Source organism: Pteropus vampyrus, unplaced genomic scaffold, assembly GCF_000151845.1.
Source record: "Pteropus vampyrus isolate Shadow unplaced genomic scaffold, Pvam_2.0 Scaffold3, whole genome shotgun sequence".
Taxonomy (NCBI): Eukaryota; Metazoa; Chordata; class Mammalia; order Chiroptera; family Pteropodidae; genus Pteropus; species Pteropus vampyrus.
This window is the reverse complement of record NW_011888784.1, coordinates 5450374-5474485: the sequence shown is the minus strand read 5'-3', so window position 1 is coordinate 5474485 and position 24112 is coordinate 5450374. Positions and strand designations below refer to the sequence as shown.

At 37.8% G+C, this 24112-nt stretch overlaps 1 protein-coding gene across 1 annotated transcript in view; it reads right to left on the bottom strand.

Annotated features, from left to right (window-relative positions):
- Positions 1-24112, bottom strand: part of SKOR2 (SKI family transcriptional corepressor 2) — a 39963-nt gene that overhangs the window by 9092 nt on the left and 6759 nt on the right. Inside the window, exons 5-7 of the mRNA XM_011362429.2 lie at positions 16306-16371; positions 15831-15929; positions 3989-4056 (exon numbers count right to left, since the gene is read on the bottom strand). Coding sequence (XP_011360731.1) covers positions 3989-4056; positions 15831-15929; positions 16306-16371 — 233 coding nt within the window. The remainder of the gene's footprint in view (positions 1-3988; positions 4057-15830; positions 15930-16305; positions 16372-24112) is intronic.

Here is a 24112-nt window from a genome sequence, read left to right as displayed (position 1 = left end):
TTCTTCACTTTCTTCTTAACCCTAAGGGGTGATGGATTTTGTTTTTAAAGAGGGACACATTTTTCCTAGAGTCACAATTCACTTGTGAATGAGAAATCTGTGGTTCTTTATTATATTGAACAGTAACATCTTCGTGAACTTGCTTAATTCTGTAACTTTTGAATTTGGTGCATAGTGAGAGGAATATATTTCTTTGCTCGTATAAATAAATCTGGTTTAGTAATGAAAACATTTTAAGCATTTGAAACCCTGGGGCAGAGGCGGGGGGACTTTAACACAAACTATGTTATGAACTATAAAACTCTAATTTTGAGGGTTGCCAGATGGGAGGGGGTTTGGGAGGGATAGGTGAAAAGGGGAAAGGATTAAGAAATACAAATACAAATTAGTAGTTACAAAATAGTCACAGGGATGTAAGGAATAGCATAAAGAATACAGTCAATAATATTGTAATAACTACTTATAGTATCAGATGGGTACTGGATTTATAAAGGCGATCACTTCATAAGTTATATAAATGTCTAATCACTACATTGTACGCCTGAAATATAATATTATATGCCAAGTATAATTGAAAAATAAAAAAATATTTAAAAAATTTATTCAGTTAAGAAAAGAACTATAAAACTCGAATTTTAAGCTATTTTAAAAAGTTAGCTGTGGTCATGTATAAATGTTAAATACTGCATATGCTTTAAATCTGACATTAAGATAAATGCACATTCATTTATAAGTGCACAGAGAGTCAATCATTTGTCTCTATAGTCATCACAACTTGGCATTTAACAAACTGGAAAAGGAAGTGATGGTGCAGAAATTATAGTCAGTGGAGAATCTAAAAATGCAGGAGCCGAAGAAATTCATAAGTTTTCTTTCTACGTCAATGATACCCAAGATGCTTTCGATATAATCTTTTGAATAAGAACACTGTGTAACAGCATAGTATAAATGCATTATGAATCTATGGGAATCGTTACAAAATATGGTTTTAATATATCTGAATTCTCCATTATTGCAGGATAGAAAGGGTTTTTATTTTATCTAAAGAAAAAAAAATGCTTATTCTGTAGCCAGATGACTATTCTGTAATATATGATCCGTAAACTTTAAATATAAAATAATAAAATAATTTTGAGTGAATTGTTGGGTTCTCAGGGAGCAAAATATGTAACCATATTTACTGATGAATTAGATCATTCAACCAAAAATATTGAGAAAGTCAATAATTGTGATACCTAGCAACTTCTTGATAATCTTTAGATATAATTTTCTAAAGGCATTTCCCCCCAGGTACTTCAGCAAATCGAACAAGCTCAATAAAAGACTAAATAAATTTCTTTTCGAGTAACCTTGCTTCTGCTGCCTCAGTTCTAAAGCATATGGGATAACGTGAACACAGATCCTTTCTTCACAAAAATATCTCCAGCCACCAGGGCTTAAACAGTTCTACTATCAAAGTACTACTCTGAGAGGGGGCACGTCATTCAATCAATTGCTTATATTGGCATTAGAGCATTTTATGACTTGCATGGGCTGTTCATGTTTATTACATACTTACATCTTACTATATCTCTATCAGGGCACTAGGTTAGATCTTACAAGAGGTCCTTGTGGTCGAAGAACTGACAGTTAATGAACTATATGGGATGAGTCTTGAACTCATGTGTGCAGAACTTAAAACTTAAGGCTGCTAGTCATGAAGACAGTACAGTAATATATGAGCTCCCCATAATTCAATAGTATGTGCTGTCCATTAGTAGTTTTGGTAAGTAGTTATTTAGCACAAAAGCATGTTTGAGGAAATCAGGACTGAACCAGGGAAATTTGGAAAAGAATTAAGAGGACTGCTGTGTGAGAATATCAGAGGAGGGGCAGGGAGCATCCATGGGTGGTGATTCATTCAACAAATGTTTACTGGTAGCTATTTGATGCTAGACACCATGCTGGTACTGGAGGCAGCAAGAAAACTCTTGGTATCTAATGGTAGGGGCAAAAGAAGAGGAAGAAGCAGAAGGGACAAATCATGTGTATTTCACCAATTTTTATATTGTTAGCTTGGATGTGCCTTTGTGGATTTCAGGAATTATACCTACGGGGCTGGGGGAAAAATTCTAGCTTCTCCCTAATAATTTAATTTGCAACCAGAAATAATTTGCTACGTAGTGGAAGGTGAATTAATAACATTTGTCTAGATAAATAAATACATATGACAAAATATTTTGCAATACAGAATAATAAAAATGTTTAGTAATATCAATTTGTATCTTCCGTGTACCAATATCTCAAAAGACATGAGACATTTTTTTCTTTTATCAATACTGCTCACTTATTACATGGATGCAATATCATTTTCTCTTTTACTAAAAAAATCAAATGTCAAAGAAAGTTAAGATGTTAAGGTTAAATAACTAGCCTTAAAAAAGGGCACTGAAATACTTAATCTTCCTTCTTAATGCCCATTTTCCTAGAATCACCACCACTCTGAAATCACCAATTTTTGGTTCAATGTCTGACAATTTTCATTTTAAGAGTCTAAAAACGAAGTCCTGAGTAAAATCAGTAACGTCTTAAAATTTTAAATCCCTCTACCTCCAATTTTATATTTAAGTTATTCCTTTGGACAAAGAAAATAAGTATATTCACGGCGAATAATTAGTAGCTCTTATTATTTACGTATCAAAAGCTAAGACTAGTAGATACATTTTTTTAACCTCTGCGGGGGTTAAAAAACCCCCGATTAGTTGTTTGACTATTAAGAAAATCTTTTTGCTCCCTAGCGAATTTAGCTGCAAACAAAACCAACACAAACTAAACCAAAACAAGAAGAAAGATCTTGTTTAAGAGGCATCTTATACTGAGGTGGTTTTCAGAATTGAGAGCTGTGAACCAGCACTTGAGGAGGTCAAGGAAAACCTCAGTTTGAGAGTGACAAGCAGCACTTTTAACAGAGCCTCCAGAATGGGGAGAAACATCATGAAAAACAAGATTACTTTAAATGTGACTCACAATTTCCATTAACACAAACATGATTTCTTCCATGCAGAAAAGAAACATTAATAATCATCTTCCTTAAATAGTCCCAACAAGAGAGCTAGGTTCCTGGTTCTCTAGACAAGACAAGCGGCTCTGCAAAGATACATACTTAATGGTATAAGGATAACATGGATCAGCTCAGAAATGCCGGCAACCCAAATTATAATATGCTGTGAATGATACTGAGGACCAGTGTATGTCTTTGTCCAGGTGATTAAAAATACCTTACAAATTCTAAGAAGAAATGATTTCCCCATTGCACTCATGAAAATGAGGAAGATGGGGAGACTGCTTTAAAAGCACTGGTGAATAATACTAGAAGTATCTGCATGAGGACAGAGGGTGAGGAATTCAGAAGAAAAAAAAAAGCAAATAACAAAACAAAAAAACGATTATATTTATTTATCAGACATTTTCCTGTTTTTCTGTTTCCATATAAACAGATCTTAGTGTCCACCTTTCGACATGATTAGAATAGTGAGTAACATACTTCATTTGGAAATAATTCCTTTCTTTTCACATGTCAAGTTAATTTAATTGATTAATTGTGTTTATACTAAGTTCTATTGACAATGGAGAGCCAGGCTCAGGTCTGAGTAGTGAAAGGAGGGGAAGATGACAATTGCCCTTCACCGAGTTTCTAGTGCATGCCAGCACTGTGTTCAGAAGTTTGCATAGTGGAAGACGATGCAGGTACCTCTGGTTTGCCCACAGAAACAATTTACACATCTGTCTATAAACACATGGTAGGTAGTTACATTCAGAGGAAACATACTGACACATCTGTTTAATCCTGTGTCTAAGTAAATCTCTTGGTAATTAGTATCTAAACCAGCTGAGAAAAAAGTGGACCAAAGGATTTCACAGCAAAAACATGAACAATTTCATACACCTTGGGTGATTTGACAACAAACCCATCCCACTGCATTTATTTTTAAGTAGAAATGCATCTTACAATTTGTAACTGTTGCACCATTTCTTCTCGGTAGGCTAGTTCCCTTTTCATCTGATCTTGAAAATTATCTAGTAGGAGAGAGAAATAGAGGAAGAAATTAATTAAGGGGCAAAATCTATTTTTAGCATATTTGGTAAAAGTATTACTGAATAGAATACTCCTTTCCCTTTTGGTATTTTTTCAAAGTAAATAATATGGTTGCTTGAGGGATATTCGTAAGACTATAATTTAATCAGAACAGACAGTAAACTATGAGAGGGTGAGGTCTCTATCTTATATTTTACAGTATCTCCGAATCCATCTTAGTACAATCTCGCATGTAATGATTACTCAGGAATGTCTGGTGCAATCATGTTCTCTAACTTTTGCACACTTGAGCAAGTCACAAGTATTGAGAACTTCCACTGTGTTCAGAAGTCCAGAGTGAGTGAGGAGGGTGAACTTGAGATCATAGGAAATTCGGGCCCTTGTGCGTGGAATGCCTTTTAGGTGATAAGACGTGAGTCTATCAGATATGTCTGTCTGGCTTCACTGCAGCTCATCTCACTTCTAAGAGAGTGATCAACATAATCTGGCCTAACTCTTCCAACCTGCAAACTCTCTATCCCTGTATGAGCCTTATTCTATGGTCTTCCTTGGGTCTGGTATGATTTTACAGAGCTTGCCTCAATCTGAGAAAGAAGGAGCTTTCAGAGATATTGTTATATGATGTATCTTTTCCACTCTACACACTGATCATTTTTATTGCATTTATGTAAAGATGACTTCCCAATATATATCACATTGTTGCATCTTTCATATAGAATCTGTGGTGGATGGTCAGGTCAGCAGTTTAAAGAAACCAGAAACATTGTCAACATCTTTTTCTCTCCTCTTCCTTTCACCTATATAGCCAACTGGCGAGTAAGTCTTATACATTCTACCTCCATCACCTCTTCTCTGCCATTGTTACCTCCCAAATGCAGATAGCTCTTCCCTGAATAGCTTTCCAGGTGACCATCTTGCCTCCAGTCCCTCCTTCTCCAAAATCCCTTTCATTCTTCCGCTTAAACAATTTGCATTAGCTTCCCATTGCTTTCAAGATAAGTTCTTTACCATTCGTGAGATGCTAGGTACTTAGAAATTAAAAACATTGTTCTTTTTTTTTTTTGACTTCTACCTTGCCATACTGTTTGAATTCCTTCTCAAACCTCAAACATGTATTTTATGTATGTTTGCATTTACTTCTTTTTAAAGAATTTATTTTTAAGAGCAATTTAGGTTCAAAACAAAATTAAGAGGGCGGTACAGAGATTTCCCATATGCCCCTTGTTCCTACACATGCAGAGCCTCCCCCACTATCAACATCACTCACCAGAGCAATATATTTATTACCATCGATAAACCTACACTGACACGTCATAATCATCCAAAGTCACAGTTTACCTTAGGGTTCACTCTTGGTGGTGCACATTATATGGGTTTGGACAAATGTCTAACAATATATATTCATCATTATAGTATCATACAGGGTGTATTCACTGCCTTAAAATCCTGTGCTCTGCCTAGTCATCCCTCTTCTCCACCCTACTCCTGGCAGCCATTTATCTTTTTATCGTCTCCATAGTTTTGCCTTTTACAATACGTTTTTTTAAAAAGACCCAATCACTACTTTCATTTATGAATTTAAGTACACGGTACAATGCAATGGTGAAGGGAGACGCTCTCATTCCCTTGGGGAGTTAAGGCCAGGGGCCGGGCGGGGGTGGGGGGAGATGCTTGAGCGGAGAGGTGGAGAATAGCATGCAACACAGAGACGTGGAAGGAGGCATCGGGAACAGCAAGGGGCTCAGTTGGTTGCAGCAAAGTGGGTGGAGGAAATCCCCGGCGCCCCATCACCCATCGAACCATTCTCCAGTCCACACACATTGCTCCTCCAGCGTCTATGTGCTTGCCACTGCTGTGGCCTTGCTCTTACAACAAACAGCTCCCTTTCCTTTAAAGTCCAGCTTAAATGTCATCACTTCCAGAAAATTCTCTCTGATTCTCCTGCCCTCTCCTGCCAGAATCAGTCATCCTTCTTTGTACTTCTCCAGCATTCTGTACATACTTCTATTAATGCATCCATAATACCTACTATGATTAGTTGTTCTGCATCTGTCTCCCAGCTAACCAATGACTTCTTGGAGGGAAGCAAGGTAAGTTTTAGACAATTAAAATTTCCAAAGCCCACCGCAGTGCTTGGTACACGGCAGGGGTTAGTTAGTGAATGAGGGTGAGAAGAGCTCTGCAGTACCCACCGGAAGGTCTGGACTCTGCCATGGACAGCAATTACTCCATCCTGGGGGCTTCGACTTTTACCTGAACGAACAAGTGTGTAGAATGATGTGCTCTGTAGGTCCTTTCTGGCTCTAGTGCCTTAAGATTTGATGACAAGGTAAATTGATTTGGTTGGGCTCCAATCGCTCAGTTCTGTCCTTCCTGTGCTGGGTAAGGGAGAGTGGGTGATTTCAATGCACACTAATAACGACGAGGGGTGAGGTACTATGTGAAGGGTTGGCACCCTCCTCACCACCTCGGGATGCTGTGGAGGCAGGTCAAAGCCCACGGGCTGGGCACAGGGCAACAGGGAACCAGTGTCCCACAAACTGCCCTGGTTCCAACAGCCCCGCACCTGGGCCCAAATGCTTCCAGGAAGATCGGTGTGTTTTCAGGCACCAGGGCACATCCCGAGCAGGTCCCCCTCTGTGAAGGAAATAGCTATCCTCTGAGCCTCTACAGGTTCCTCTGTCCCTCTAAGGCAGCGGTCCCCAACCTTTTTTGGCACCAGGGACCAGTGCTCCTATGAGAATCTAATGCTTGATAATCTGAGTGGAGTTGAGGCAGTGATGCTAGCACTGGGGAGCAGCTGCAAATACAGATGAAGCTTTGCTCTGTCGCCTGCTGCTCAACTCCTGCTGTGTGACCTGGTTCCCAACAGGCCACGGACTTGGGGATCCCTGCTCTAGGGTGCCTCTGACCAGGGCAGTAAACTGAGATGGACTAGGGGTGAGGGGACCGCCTGAAGCTGAACTGGCTAGGGTACCTACCTGGGATCCTAGAAGATGTAAGGGCCATTCAGAGTGGAATGGTGATAATTAGCCCTTATTTAAAGTCATGCTCCTGCTTTATGATGGTATACTAAATATAATGATTTAAGTAAAGATGAAAAAAATGAAGCCACTAAAGTGTTAGAAAAAAATGGTGAACTCTTTTTTAAGACTGGGGTGGGAAAAGGCATTAAAGACAAAAATCAAAAAGGGAAAGATTGATAGATGTGATTAGACAAAAATTTAAAACTCTGGTATGACAATAAACTATGACCAAATTAAACTCTCAAAACACAAAACACCGTAGTCAACATTTAAAGGTAATTTATACAAACAAAAGAATATTTGTGACATGACACAGAATTAAGACTTTAGTATATAAAGAGTCCATATAAATCAATAAGAAAATGAACATATCAAAACATATATGAGGAGAGAATATAATGAGTATTCACAAAACACAAATGGATGACAGACGATGAAAAGTGATTAACATCCTTAGCAATGAAGGAAAAGGAAATATGAGGTATCATTTATTTTTCCACTTAAGTTAGCAAAAATTAAAAGAAAAGACAGGTGGTGTTCCAAGGATGGAGGTATAAATTAGTATAGTCTTTCTGGAAAGCAACTTGAAATTACATATCAAGAGCTTTAAAGAGTTCACACTCTTTCACACTGCAATTCTTTTAGGAGTTTATCCTAAGGAAGTAATTATGGATATACGCAAAGGTTTAGTTACAATGATGTTCATCATCTAAAACTTAGATAAACTTCAATGTCCAACATAAGAGTAAATTTGTGACTGCTGTGTAGTAATGCAAAGATGCTCATATTAAGTGAAAACAAGGAGGGTAAAAATATGGTGTGTATATTTCCTTTTGTTGAAAAAAAGGATTTAATATACAGGGCCAAAACTCCAGAATGTTAACATTGTTTATCTCTAGGTGACAATATTATAGGTGATTTCTGTTTTCTTCTCTTTGTATTTCTGTATATTTAAGGTTTTCTACAAGAAGCACATGTATAAATTTTGAGTCACGAAGATTGCTGATTGGCGAACAGAAAAAAAAACATTTTTATTATGTTCTAAAGGTTGATGAAAGCACAATTTAATTGGAGATGAAAAAAAATCATTAGGCTGATATCTCTAATGTAAATCACTTAAAACACAACTATTTTTGGAAAACAATAGTATGAAAGGAAGAAACAAGCACTGAAGCTCCATCTCCCAGCCAACTCAGGGGCAAGGGCTGCTTTGTGTTAACGTGCACAGTGTGAAAAGCCAAAGGGTTTTCCAAACTACAATAACAAAAAAGTATCCAGCCTATATTCCTGGGACCAGAAATAAAAACCCATATGGTACATCTGGTTCACCCAGTGTATCCTACTCATCAAACAGTAGGCTTTCGGGCTCACTTTGTTTACACAGTCTTTGTTTTGTTATCGCTGCTTTTAAACAACTATTGTGACTTTTGACCCACACAGTGTTTGAGAATTCTGCCATCTCTCCTCCTCCAGAGGTTACTACAAAAAGAGAGAGGAAGGATGGAAACCATTGAAGATAGAATGAATCCAGTAACAGCCATAGGTGACCAATGGGATAAGCATATTCAAGTAGATGAAATACAGTTTATTTTTAATATGAAGTAAACTTAACAGTAACTTGGAAGAGTAATTCTTTATAAGAACCTAAAATGATGACATGTTCAAAATCTACTATTTAAATTTTTCATAAAAGCCCCAGTCATTAGGCCTTCCCTGTCATAACCGACTGGCCTTTCCACTCAATTCCCTCAAGTGCCACGAATTTGTCACTGGACTCACGAATCCAAGGACTCAACTCACGAGCCCTCACTAATCTCCTTTATACAACAGATTTCAGTGATCCAACCTCATTCTTCATTGTCAGCTTTAATCTCTTTGAATATGATGCCAAAATTTATATCAATCATTTACTGAGAATATGTTATGCACCCATAATATGCCAGGTGCTGTGTGGGTAGAAACAGAAGAACACCCTTTCCTGGACCGGCTTACAAGGCTGTGGGATGGAGAGGAGTAGTATATGGGAAATAAGCCGAGAGGAGTGGAACTAGAAACAAACAAATAGGGCCTAAGCAAAGAGTGCCTACTACAAAGGAAGATCGGTGTGTTTTCAGGCACCAGGGCACATCCCGAGCAGGTCCCCCTCTGTGAAGGAAATAGCTATCCTCTGAGCCTCTACAGGTTCCTCTGTCCCTCTAAGGCAGCGGTCCCCAACCTTTTTTGGCACCAGGGACCAGTGCTCCTATGAGAATCTAATGCTTGATAATCTGAGTGGAGTTGAGGCAGTGATGCTAGCACTGGGGAGCAGCTGCAAATACAGATGAAGCTTTGCTCTGTCGCCTGCTGCTCAACTCCTGCTGTATGACCTGGTTCCCAACAGGCCACGGACTTGGGGATCCCTGCTCTAGGGTGCCTCTGACCAGGGCAGTAAACTGAGATGGACTAGGGGTGAGGGGACCGCCTGAAGCTGAACTGGCTAGGGTACCTACCTGGGATCCTAGAAGATGTAAGGGCCATTCAGAGTGGAATGGTGATAATTAGCCCTTATTTAAAGTCATGCTCCTGCTTTATGATGGTATACTAAATATAATGATTTAAGTAAAGATGAAAAAAATGAAGCCACTAAAGTGTTAGAAAAAAATGGTGAACTCTTTTTTAAGACTGGGGTGGGAAAAGGCATTAAAGACAAAAATCAAAAAGGGAAAGATTGATAGATGTGATTAGACAAAAATTTAAAACTCTGGTATGACAATAAACTATGACCAAATTAAACTCTCAAAACACAAAACACCGTAGTCAACATTTAAAGGTAATTTATACAAACAAAAGAATATTTGTGACATGACACAGAATTAAGACTTTAGTATATAAAGAGTCCATATAAATCAATAAGAAAATGAACATATCAAAACATATATGAGGAGAGAATATAATGAGTATTCACAAAACACAAATGGATGACAGACGATGAAAAGTGATTAACATCCTTAGCAATGAAGGAAAAGGAAATATGAGGTATCATTTATTTTTCCACTTAAGTTAGCAAAAATTAAAAGAAAAGACAGGTGGTGTTCCAAGGATGGAGGTATAAATTAGTATAGTCTTTCTGGAAAGCAACTTGAAATTACATATCAAGAGCTTTAAAGAGTTCACACTCTTTCACACTGCAATTCTTTTAGGAGTTTATCCTAAGGAAGTAATTATGGATATACGCAAAGGTTTAGTTACAATGATGTTCATCATCTAAAACTTAGATAAACTTCAATGTCCAACATAAGAGTAAATTTGTGACTGCTGTGTAGTAATGCAAAGATGCTCATATTAAGTGAAAACAAGGAGGGTAAAAATATGGTGTGTATATTTCCTTTTGTTGAAAAAAAGGATTTAATATACAGGGCCAAAACTCCAGAATGTTAACATTGTTTATCTCTAGGTGACAATATTATAGGTGATTTCTGTTTTCTTCTCTTTGTATTTCTGTATATTTAAGGTTTTCTACAAGAAGCACATGTATAAATTTTGAGTCACGAAGATTGCTGATTGGCGAACAGAAAAAAAAACATTTTTATTATGTTCTAAAGGTTGATGAAAGCACAATTTAATTGGAGATGAAAAAAAATCATTAGGCTGATATCTCTAATGTAAATCACTTAAAACACAACTATTTTTGGAAAACAATAGTATAAAAGGAAGAAACAAGCACTGAAGCTCCATCTCCCAGCCAACTCAGGGGCAAGGGCTGCTTTGTGTTAACGTGCACAGTGTGAAAAGCCAAAGGGTTTTCCAAACTACAATAACAAAAAAGTATCCAGCCTATATTCCTGGGACCAGAAATAAAAACCCATATGGTACATCTGGTTCACCCAGTGTATCCTACTCATCAAACAGTAGGCTTTCGGGCTCACTTTGTTTACACAGTCTTTGTTTTGTTATCGCTGCTTTTAAACAACTATTGTGACTTTTGACCCGCACAGTGTTTGAGAATTCTGCCATCTTTCCTCCTCCAGAGGTTACTACAAAAAGAGAGAGGAAGGATGGAAACCATTGAAGATAGAATGAATCCAGTAACAGCCATAGGTGACCAATGGGATAAGCATATTCAAGTAGAAGAAATACAGTTTATTTTTAATATGCAGTAAACTTAACAGTAACTTGGAAGAGTAATTCTTTATAAGAACCTAAAATGATGACATGTTCAAAACCTACTATTTAAATTTTTCATAAAAGCCCCAGTCATTAGGCCTTCCCTGTCATAAGCGACTGGCCTTTCCACTCAATTCCCTCAAGTGCCACGAATTTGTCACTGGACTCGCGAATCCAAGGACTCAACTCACGAGCCCTCACTAATCTCCTTTATACAACAGATTTCAGTGATCCAACCTCATTCTTCATTGTCAGCTTTAATCTCTTTGAATATGATGCCAAAATTTATATCAATCATTTACTGAGAATATGTTATGCACCCGTAATATGCCAGGTGCTGTGTGGGTAGAAACAGAAGAACACCCTTTCCTGGACTGGCTTACAAGGCTGTGGGATGGAGAGGAGTAGTATATGGGAAATAAGCCGAGAGGAGTGGAACTAGAAACAAACAAATAGGGCCTAAGCAAAGAGTGCCTACTACAACAGTGGGAAGCCTTCCTGGGGGTGGTGGAAGGAAAGCTGTGTGTCGAGTCATGAGGAATACCTAGATGAGAGGAGGTGTTCCAGACTGGAGACGCTCAGCATGCAGAGGTGGAAAGCAAGGGGAGAGAGCAGTCTGCAGGGTAACTGGAACTGTGCAGAGGGACAAGAAGAAACAAGACTGGAGAGGCAGGGTGGGCCAGTTATGGAGGGTTTTGAGAGTCAGACAATATGATCAGCAATATGGAATCACTATAGCTCCTTGAGTGGAAGACTTGGGGCCAATGTAGAGTTTTAGGAAGACTGGGTGAAGGGTAGCGGAAGGAAAGGCTGGAGAGGGTGGGGAAGGGAGGTGAGGACCCAGTGACATGCAGTGACATGGGAAAGGGTGTGTGTGTGGGGGGGGGCGGTGGGCAGTGTGAGCGCCTTCTTTATGCGTAGCCTCATCCGGCAACCTTTCAGCAGGTCCCAGGTTCAGGGCTAGGCTCTTAGGTTATGCTAGTGGCTGGTGGGAAGAGTGAAACGAAAAAGGAACAGATGTTATCACAAAGGAAGGATGCTACAGGAGAAGGGGAAAGAAGAGACAGATTCGCTAGGGAAGGTGGACGCAAAGCAGTGGCACAAATGACTTATGGATTTATAGCTGCAAAAATGATTAGACCAGTCACTAGTGGGAGAGTTTGGAATGGTGGCATTTTGGGGACAGGAGCTCTAATCACTTATTCCTGTCCAATTAAACATGACTGTCATTGCAGGACATTTGACCAGTTGTCCTATCGTCATCTCAAGGCGACCTTCATAGCGGTGAAGCTCATCATCCATTCCCTCCAAACACCTATTTCTGCCCAATTCTAGAATACATTTTTTCCGCCTTTCCTTAGGATACCCACCCTACCTCTCTTCTCACGTCCTATCCAATTTGTCAACTGAACAACATGGTCTGGTATCAAACCAAGTTTTACTGCCTGTTCCACTCTCTGTAACTATAGCCCAATAAATCTCTAGAAGTTCTGGCTTCTAATATCAGCTGGTTTACTATAAAGTCCCTGCAGGACTGTAAGTATCAAACTTTAAAATGGAATATGGCAGCAACAACTCATATTACTATGTATCAGTCACTGTACTAAATACTTTATACATTTCACTCACGTCATCTTCTCAGTAACTCTTTGAGGTAGGTAGTAGCATTGTTTTACTGTTGAAAAAGAGCTTAGGTAACTTGCCTATGATGACTCAGTCGGGGAGTCAGTGGCCACATCGGGAATCCTCGCTACTAAGCTCCTTGTGCTTCTCTGCCTCCGCCCTAATGGCAAATGCCTGCCTGGCCCTCCTGTTTTAGCTTCTGTCCTCCTCCCGTATTTCTCCATCAGGGTCTTGGACAATATTTATGAAGAGCAGCTCTGGAAGCCTCCATCCCAGCAAGTGGAGAGACACTCTTGTTTTCCTTCCTCCTCTCAATCTCTGTCCCGTCCTGCTCCCCACATACTCCCATTTTGAGACTTGCTTTCTCCTCCTCCCTTCTCTTCCTCCTTCCTCTGATCGTTATCCTTACCTTTATTCATTCCTGTGGTCCCCATTAACCCTCAGAACCACAACAAGAAGCCCATGAGAAACTCGGAAATTTGGACCTGTTTTAGAAATGCTTTTCTAGAGCTCAATGCTAATAATTTCCCCCTCCTCCTCCTGCTTTGTTATCCCCATCATCATAGCAGTTTATCCTATGCTAGCGATATGCATGGCCTTTGGTGTGGAGCCTCTCATTTAGTCCTCTCTTCCTCCTATGAGATAGAAATTATCTGGCCCATTTTATAGTTTCCAAGGTTCTACAACCAGGAAGTAGCAGACCTCAAAGTGATCTTGGGTCACTTTGATTTTAACTGTCACGCGCGATAGCTTAGCCTAGTTCCCCAGTGCTTTAAGCAAATTGGATTTTAGGTGTCACGCCTGTGAGTGTCTGCCCACCTCCTAGTAAAAAGCTCTGCAAAACTCCAACTGCGATTCCTCTATGCTTCCTTCTCATGTGGCTTTACAAAGTTCTGTTTTCCCCTTTCCATCTAAATCTGTCCGCCAGCCTCACAGCCTCTCACATTTAGTTAACCAACACGTAATGGGCGTCTGCTATTTTCACTGGTGTGAAATTAACTGCCTCTTTGTGGTGTGTTGAAACCACGCATTATTCAAACTTGTGCACACACACACCACTTCCTTGGTCAATGGAGTATACTGCAGATAAAAAAGCAGAAAATTTTTTTGTTGTTTAATTGGAGTGTTTCATATATGTGGTAATCACAGAGGATTCATCTGAATTCAGTTCAAAAGGCTGAATGACAGGTCTGAATCAAAACTGGCCAGATGTACTATAACATTTTAACTAAAAAAAAAAAAGAAAAAGAAACACATACATGTATAGTAGAACAGTTAATAAGGAAAATATATAAATAATGAAAAATTAATTTGTTCAAATGATTAATTAGCTTTTGTTAATAGGATAAATTATGGCTATGCTGGATCATAAAAGGTGGGCACTTTAGGGATTCAGCGGGCTTTGACCTGCTCTGCTGAATCTAAAAGCAAAGATTTGTAAACTCAACAATTAGATAAACATTAGCTTATAGGGGAAACTAATCATTCAATGTTTGCTTATCGCTGCAAGGAACGGTACATTCTGTCTTAAGGTACACTTTCAGAAATTACAGAATCCTGAATCCTTTGCAAGTATCTGCTTTTTTTTAGGTTTCAAAGATATTTTAAATACATTTCTCTTTTTTTCAAAACTCCAAACGTCATGATGTTCCTAATATACTATCAAAAGCTATTGGCCATTCTCCTCCCTCCAGTCTTATTCCAAGCCTCAGCAAGCATTCTCCAAATTTGAAATACTGAAGCACCTTGAGTTCCAAACTTCCTTTGTGGGTATACTAAGAGAGCACAGACTTGGAAGGCCCTGTTGCTCCTTGCGATCGGACCTCTCTTCTGTTATGCATCCTGTTTGTTTTTACTGTGCAAAGTGTTCTGGTGGAACTCAGTGTGACATGTTACCAGGAACTTTGTACTATTCAAAAACACTACCCGAGAGGGTACATCTTTCAATCGTGCTGACGATTACAGTGGAGAAGCCCTGGTGAACGCAGACCTTCATGCTCATATTATTAAAATTGTCATGATTTCTGAAAAATCTTATTCTAGATGCTAGTCTATGACTAGCACAGAAATTGCCAACATGCATTCTGTGATACCTGGATTAATAAACAAGGAGCATGCTGACATTCCAAAAGGTGTCTGAGAAAAAATTTATATTAAATTTACATAATTTAAAATATAAGTTTCATACTATTTTCTTTCTCACACTCCCTTCTCTTGAGAGAGGAATACGACCAAGTAAAACTACAAAAAGCTTGAAAAAACACTATTGTGATGTAGTTGTCCGAATGTGACCCAAACCAAGTCTGGTGAATTAGAAATCTGGCCACGTACATAAGGTCTTTCTGTAATTCCAGAATTCTGGGAGTAGAATCAATAGTTTTTACAGTATAATATCTCCTACCGCCAATGTTGGAATGGGATTTTGACATTAAATATTAATGGAGAATCCAAAACTACTAAAATTATACCAATTTCAATTAAAATATGTGTACATCAAATTGTTAAATTTTAAATCTTCATATTTATACATATCTCAAGTACCAAGCAGCTCTCCAGCTAGCACTGAGGATAAAAATTAATTGTTCTGTATTTTTCCTACTTTAGAGAATAAAAATACTTGAGTAATTCTTTTTTAAAAAATATATCATCTAAATATATCTGAATATTTAAATACATCTACATATTTAATGGTATATTTGCATTCATATTTTAAATATACACAATATATACAGATACATATATACCAAATACAGTAAACACGAAAGGTTTTGTAAGAAATTTCATCTGTGAGCTGATTCGAAGCATAAATAACAGACTAAAAATTCCAAATATTTAGACAGAAACCATGGGAACACCAAATGGTGCTTTACATAGTCACTTAATACTTCCAAGCACACTCTTAAGCCTAATAATAGCAATGTCATCTAATATCATAATGCAATGAAATAAAAGTGATTGCTTACTGAATACTGGGAAAGATGTATTTCCTTTTAACACTTGGAATTCTTGTTCTAGTCGTCTCCGCAAATCTATTTGTTCAAATAAAACCTTCTGAAGTTCTTCTAATAAAGAAAAAAATGAAGAGTCATTTTACTAATCTTTACAAATAACTCTCCAGAGAACTGTTAGATATGGCAATTTATTATTATAAGACAAAATATTTTACCAGTTTAAAAAGTGTTGCATAGACATAGGATAGATTTTGTGCAGAAATCCATGAATATAAATCAATGTAATATATTATTTTAAAGTATTATATTACAGTGTCATGTATTGATTGATATGTATGCATTAATCTCAATTATATCCACCCAATGGTCCATATATTATTCATATGTTGCTTGTCAAGCTTAAAATATGGAGTAGAACAAAAATATCCTCCTATTATCTCTATAGTCTTTTAAAGCTAAGTTCTACAGAATTAAAACTTTGCTTTACCTTTGCCCATATTTTCTACATCCTTTTTGAGTGAATGAGGTGAATTCGTTTCTTGTGTGTGTTCACCTTAAAAAAAAAAAGGAAAAAAAAATATTAGTTTTGGGTATGCTATTCTCTAAAAGATTTTCTCTTCATTTTCTTTTATATCTATAGTAGCGCTTATTATTTAATATAACTTGAAAGTGGAAGTCCTTAGAACCAAATGTCCTCATTTGCTGTGTACCATTCCCCTGAAGCATGGCGGGGAGCTAGAGAAAGTGAGGGCACAGTGTACATACGTAGCCTGTGGTGGCAGCTCTGAGAAAGGAGATTCCTGCTGATAACCCCCGCTTTCCAGCCGTGGCCACCGTCCACCCTTTACAACGAAAGTAATTGCTACAATGGGCAAGTGAGGAGGTTGAATAGCCAACATTTCTGGAAGAAATCCAGTCAAAGTCCCTCTCCTTCCAGAAGTGAAGAAGCCTGCTGTCAGTTGGGAGGCCCTCAGGACTAAGGCAGCAGACACCTCCTGCCATCTTGGACCAAAATTTGGGGCAGTGATAAAAAAGGGGGAGGAGGCTTTAGTTGTCCTTGGGAGAGACTTTATAAGCAATTTCCTAATAACTGGTAGTATTTTTTTTTTAAATCAACCTAAAACAGAGATATGAAATAGTTATGTTACTTTGTAATATTCACATGCTTGCTGATAGTTTCTTAACTATTTGCCTTTAACCAATAAAAACTACATTGTGGCTAAAAGTTAAGATTATTTTTCTTGCCTATTTTACTTACGTGCTAACTAGAGTGATGGCAATGTAAGAAAATGTATTTATCTGCACTCATAAATTGAGTCTACATAATCCAGAAAACAAATAAAACAAAGAACTCCAATCATTCGACTTACCAGATTTTTTTTTTTTTTTGCTTTCAAATTCTAACCCGCTATCTGCAACTATCTACATAATGTCATAAGCTTTCCATTTTCATCTAAATAGGTGTGGTAGTACAGACAAAAGTGCGCCAAGGTTTCATAAATTCCCCCACGCTCCCTCCCTCCCAGGTTAGCTTCCTCCTATGTGTCCCTGGCACTGTCTGCTTACTTGCCTTCTGCACCTGCTAGGTGGTAGTCTACTTGGAAGGTAGGGGCTCTGTCTTTACTGCATGGCCAGTGCCTAGCAGAGTGCTGCACACATAGTAGGTATTCAATAAAGTGTTTTCATTTGTCACTGAAAAAAACCCTAGAAGGTTATCAATCCTAAATTATAGCACAGCCCAGAATGCATCACTTCAATTCTCTCCTCACTATTTGTTCATTTCCCTTTCTCAGCAAGAAATGGAATGTAATGGCCCTGGGCACTTGTAGGAATACTGGGAGAGTTCACTGTCAAGGTAAAAATTCCTGCAAAGAAAGAGACAGAATTTCTCCTCAAAGCAGCAGCCTACAATATCAAGGACAGACAGGAAAATCCTTAATAGGATATCATAGATGGCAATTCTGCATTCCACCTGATGACTGTTGAGAGTATATGTGTGCAGGTATGCATGTATACATATATGTGTATATAAATACATATATGTAAATATACTATGCAAATATTCTTGCACATGTGCATAATTATAGGAAGGAGCTTCCCTGCCCCCCATCATTAGGACAATAATATCTTTGACATCCATGAATTCCTTAATGGCAGGCATTTTCTCTACTATTTAGACCATATTTGTACAACCTCTTTCCCCACTCTCATCTTGGACATGTCCTCTCTCTACAGGCTTTCAATCATTAATACCTTGGCTTTCTTCTCCACGTGATAAAATAACGAGATATCTGTGAAGCACTCTAAACATAGATCTTAATATCATTCCTATAAAATACTACTACCTTAAAGAACAGCAACATGAAGGTTGATTACAAATCATAAATATGTAAACCAAGAAAAGTGGTATTTTGAAATGAAGGTGCATATTTTGTGCAGTTTTGCCTGTTTGCTATAGTCTCTCACTTAAGTGAGACCAGTTAAGCGCATAGATCTTTCATACTCACATGTAGTATCGCGCCTGGACAAAAGAAACAAGCATGCACATACCTCTGTATCCATTTACAGGGCATAATGAGATTTTATCATTCTACAATTTTCCCGACCACTCAAAACGTGATTTAAATGAGATATATTGTTTTTGAATAGGCAGCTCTAGAAAACATATGCTTATTGCATTATAGACCAGATTCTTTTTTGATTCATTAGTGTATTTTGTGAACTGTTTATCTTATATTACATTTCAATTAGATAATTAAATTTAAAAATAAAGATATGGTACATTAAAATGCATTCCTTTTTCACTTCACAATTAGGAGCTTTCCATAGGTATGAAACCATTAAGCAAATGGCTAGCAAATGGAAACCGTATTAACCCCAGACAAATCTGCTGATGACATTAATCATAAGCTTTTCTTTTCATCAGTATTGCAGGAGTTTTATTAATATTTTACATCAGTGCTATTTCAAAGAGATATTTGCTGTAACTTCTGGGTAACATCTGCCAATTTTGAGCTTAGATTCAAATGTTTCATTTACAAAGGGCTTTTAAAAATGGGTAAATGTTAGGTAAATAAGGAGCACAGACGCTTCAGCTGCCTTTTGTATATCTGGACTGTTGCCTTTTGTATATTACTAATCTGTAAAAACCAGATTGTTAATGGTGGTTAAAAATGACCTCTGGGAGCCTGAATATGTTTGTTCACTATTACTGCTAATGTTTTCCATCTGGTTAAAAAAAAAAAAAGCAGTCTAATACTAGATTAAATAAATGAGATTTAGTTGACAATGAGCTTCTAAGTTTTATAAATATTCCATCAGGTTAAATGCATTTTATTGTTCCAAAATTAATGAATGGGTTTGGAGATACCCCAAATGCTTACTTTCCTTCCCATTACATTCCCTTTAAAAACTTACAAAAGGCAGCAGGGTGGGGGACATAGAGAACTTAATTGTGTAGAGATACAGGAGAGAAAATTATAACGTGGCATGAACATCTTTCTTGGTGGTCTGGCTTAAAATATATCTTGTCAGACAGTCAGGTGGCTTAAATTTGGAGAGTTATGGATAATTAGGGTATAAAGTGCATCCTATGGATTGATGTGACCAGAAGATGCTACTCAGAGATGTCTATAGACCAGCACTCCACGAGTGCACATTTGCGAGGCTAGTTCCTTATGGCCTGCATTCTTGCCAGTGAGTCCTGCTCACCCTGGAGGGTAGAAGCAGCTTCATGTCACATCAGGGAAACTACACTTTGCTGAGTGCAGCAAAGTCCAAAGAGCTTGGGGCCACATGGTTCCTGCTTCCCTGGTCTCTCCTGGGTCCTCCGGCACAAGGTGGTCCCATATTCCAGGTGAATGTTTTACCCCACCCTTGGCTCTGCCCTCACACAGCCATCAGAAACTGAATTATAAGAGGGATGGATGTGATGATATGTCATGTTTAAGCAGACATGAGTAGTAAATAGGAGATGAAGAGGAGACTGCAGTATCCAAAGGAAAAAGAACCAAGAAAAAGCCAATAGATTCATTCACTACCTTTCGCAGTACAAGGGCAAAACTTTCTCCTAAATACTATGTCATACCTCTCTCTGTTTAAGAACCTGCAAAGGCTCCCATGGTCTACACTGAAGAAACTACTCTAAATTCTACTCTACTCCCTTAGAGCCTCCAGGCTCCCCCATGATCTTGTCCCATTTGGCTGAGCTGAGCTATCTTTCTGTACCACCAAACACCAACCTTTTACTCTAGTTGGGCTTATTTCTCACATCTGCTGGCTCTGCTTGTTGTTTCTCTTGCCTAAGGTGCCCACTCCCCTCCTCTCCCTGTCCATCCAGAATCAGCATGCCACCCAAATCCCTATCCTCCTGGAAGGCCTTTCCCAACTTCTACAAATGCTGCAGATCCATTCCTTCCTGAGCTGAAGCGCTGGGTGCCGTTTGTCTTTACTCTGCCACTATGTACCCGATATTCTGGCGTTTTACAACAGATGCAAGTCTAGTCTTCCCTAGTCAGAAAATCTGCTTTCTGAGGGCAGACAGATCCTGCCCTACAGATCTTATCACCATCGTACAGGTAACCCTTATCAACTGTTGTTGACAATACTTGATGGAAAACATCTGGAGAAAATATTTCCTTTTATAGAAAAAAAGTGTGTTATTTAATTGTACACTCAAGGGTAAATGTAGTCAGTGAAACTATTTCTGTTTGGGGCTGTGTCTATACACGAGATAATATGGGTACTCTAACACTGGGATGAAGAATAAAACATTTTGGTCAAACATCCAGTTGTTTCTACAGTCGGTGGAGACTCGTGTGCTGCTTAGTGTATTCTGGTGCAGAGGAGCAGACCCTGGAAGGGAGAGCATAATCTGCTAGCCAAACTATGAAAAGTCTCTGCCTGTAGCTCCCGGCGCACTGTCATGCCCTCAGTACTGGGCAGAAGTTCTGCCTTCTCCCTTCCCAACAGCCTCAGCACGGGGCCTGGGATCTGTTGAACAAAGATTCCATTTATAATGTTTAATTCCTAAAGACACTCTGGATTTTAATGAGAAATTTTAGTTTTATAATTTGAATTTAATTTAGATTTTTCTGAAATTTTTATCTTCTCTTTCGTTAACAATGTATCTTACAATTTGAATGGGCTCAGTTAATCTACAGTTAGCCTAACTAGGATATTTAACAATAACCAAAATTTAGCACAACATATGGTTTAAAGAGGATTTTAAGAACACTTTGCATTAAGGCATTAAAAAAATCAATTATACAGGAAGCAGAGTTAAATAATTTTCTTCTCTATCGGTGGGACATGGACTTCTGCTAATTTTTTGATGTTAAATTCTACATTAAATGCTTCCCCTGTGACATTTGGCACTTTAGTGAGGTCACAGAACAGAAAAGAAAAAAAATCAATATCACTGGAGAGGGTATGCTACAGAATGAACTTACTAAATATTAACTTCATTAGTGAAAAAAAAAGGAGCAAGAGTAAGATTAATATCCATGGGGTTATAGTAAACTGAGGAGTTACAGCAAACTATAACTCATGACCAAAATTTATTGTAAGTTGCACATTGCTTCTTGAATCAAATATCTTTGATTAGTGAATCTTAAGTTCATTTAGAATTCTCTTGAGTTTTAGAACTTGTGTTGCCAATTCATACTATTTAATTTTTTTCTGGAGAGTTTTTCTTTGTCCTTCTCTGTTTCCTTGAGTTTCATATAATTTTTTAAAAATCATAAGTAAGAAGGGACACTTTTCATAAATAAAAAGAAATTGATATCTGAAAATATGGGGATTATTTAATTCTGAAAACATTGATTGAAACACCTCAAAATTCATTGTTCATAAAGACATCAGTAGTTATTTAATGGTGGCCGGTTTTATCAAATTTTACAGTTGGATAAACTGAGGCACAATGTAGTTAAAGGGCATACCTAAAGTTAACTAATATGTGAGAGAATTAAAATTCAGATCTACCAGTTTACAGTTTTTCTTCTTTTCTTTTTTTAAAAAAAAATCATAAGCATGTTCGAAAATAGAATGGAATAATAAATCAGAGTGCCTCATCTGCTATATATTCATGAGAAGTGTAACTGCTTCTTACTATTCTCAGGAATCCATCCACAGCATATTAAGTACACTAGAGAATCATACCAGTGAAATCAAATTGATTTTAAAACTTCTATACATATAACAAGATGCAGCCACACTTAGAGTCCAATGGTGCCGGCATTTCTACAATAAAGGGGATTGAAATTGTGGATGAGTCCACTTTACGAGATTTCCTTGACCTGCAATAGCTTTGAGCTGTCTCACCAATTTATCTCACTGCATTCGATTTCAAATCGCTTAACTTCACTAAAGTTATTCAAAACAGATATGCAAAACTTTAGTCTAGGATTGCAAGAAAATGCTGCCATTTATTTTTTGAGTAGGCAATATTTTGACCAAACTACCATCCCCCTTATCTGTATTACTTGGCTTTAAGCCATGTGTCTAACTTTAAGGAGACCTATACATAAAAGTTCTACTGGCTTCTGGGACTTTGGGCTGCTTAAAAACTTCATGTTTGGTATCTCTAGTTATATAGAAGTACAATATCTGCTGTGTGTAAGGTTAATAACCAGTAATAGGGAGGTTTTTAAAAAATCATTTAAAAATGTAATATCTTTGAAATTGCTGAATAGTAGCTACCAGTAAGGCTGAAAGGTGAAGGGAGGCTAAACTTAATTAAAATGATGAACTAAAAAATCAGCTGGAACTAAGTATTGCAGCTAAACTGATCTTGTAGCAGAGATCAATTAAAGCGAGTATCGATCATTTAAAGATAGTCTACATTTTTACTTGTTTAGAGAAAGGTCACAGAAATTTCTTGATAACCTATATTTATGACTGCCGGGGGATGGGGGAGGTGGAGAAATTCAAACAAAAATTAAAAATCGCTTAGTGACTTCCTAGGTAGTTTGAAAAGACGTTTTATTCTTTTATGTTATACTGTACATGTACCGAAATAAAATACTGATATTTCCCAATAACAATGATTGAACTAAACATTGGCTAAAGGACACATGGTTATATAAACCTTATTGGATGGTATTTGTGTAGACTAAGATTATAGTATTCATGCTACATTACAGCTGATCTGTCACCTCCTTTTAATTGGAAGCAATTTGAGAGCAAGAATCACTGTTGATTCTATCTCCGAATCCCCAGGCCTAGCAAAGTGCCTAGTACATAGTAGGCATTCTGAAATGTTTGGAGAGTAATTGAGGAAATAAACAAAGGAATGCTATCATGTACATGTGAAAGTTAACACTTGTTGCACGGGAGAGAAATGACTCTATTCATGAGCAGGGCATAAAGTATCCTACTGCTACCACCCCAAAGCAGCTAACAGTGTTCATAATCTATTTTGTTCCTCTGGATTTTTGACAATTTGCTAAACAAATGAATTCATGGAGTCTGGCTCCAAGTAAACACATTAATACCAAAACATAGGCCAGTTGGGTGCCCCCTCGGATTTTCCTCAAGTGCGCATTCCAATATGAAGACCATCAACTAATCTTTCCTACAAGCAAGGAAAGAAGGAGATACACCAAGTCTTACAGCAACCCAAGCTCCTTAATGAATCCTGGTGTTTAAAACATCATCTCCACATGTTCGGCAAAGAAACCATGAGGATAAAGTTCTTATGGCCCATGATCCAAGATAAATTTAACAAAATACATTTTTCATCTGAACATTTGTTCATTTCAATAATATGTTTTCATCCCGTCCACCTGTTTCCCATTCAATACAGGATAATAGTATGATATAACCTAGTACTTACGTACTTCCATGAAGAATATGAGAATGAAATTGTAATATGGAAAATCAATGTGGAACAAATTTCTCTGGGAATCTGTATCAAATTAATTATTGTGAGGAAGGGACTTGTAATATATCAATAGTATGACTAGGTGTTATTATCAACATAACTATTGACTGTACTGCCCTGAGCTCCAGGCACTGTGGAAATTTTATGTGAACACCGATCCTGACTATACTTTTGCTTCCTTCCTTTTGATATTTTCATCTGAATATCAAACAACAATGGATTCCGTTATTTTTATCCACTCTGGCTATCATCCTTTGGGTTCTGATGACTTTTCAGGGTTTACTGAACTTACTAAGCGTGGGGGAGACAAACCCTTTCCAAGGCCAGGAGGAACTTGTTTTCAAATGAAACCAGCCCAGCCATCCAAATCGGAGGATGATGAAGAAGAGAAAGTCAGTTTCTAACAAATCTA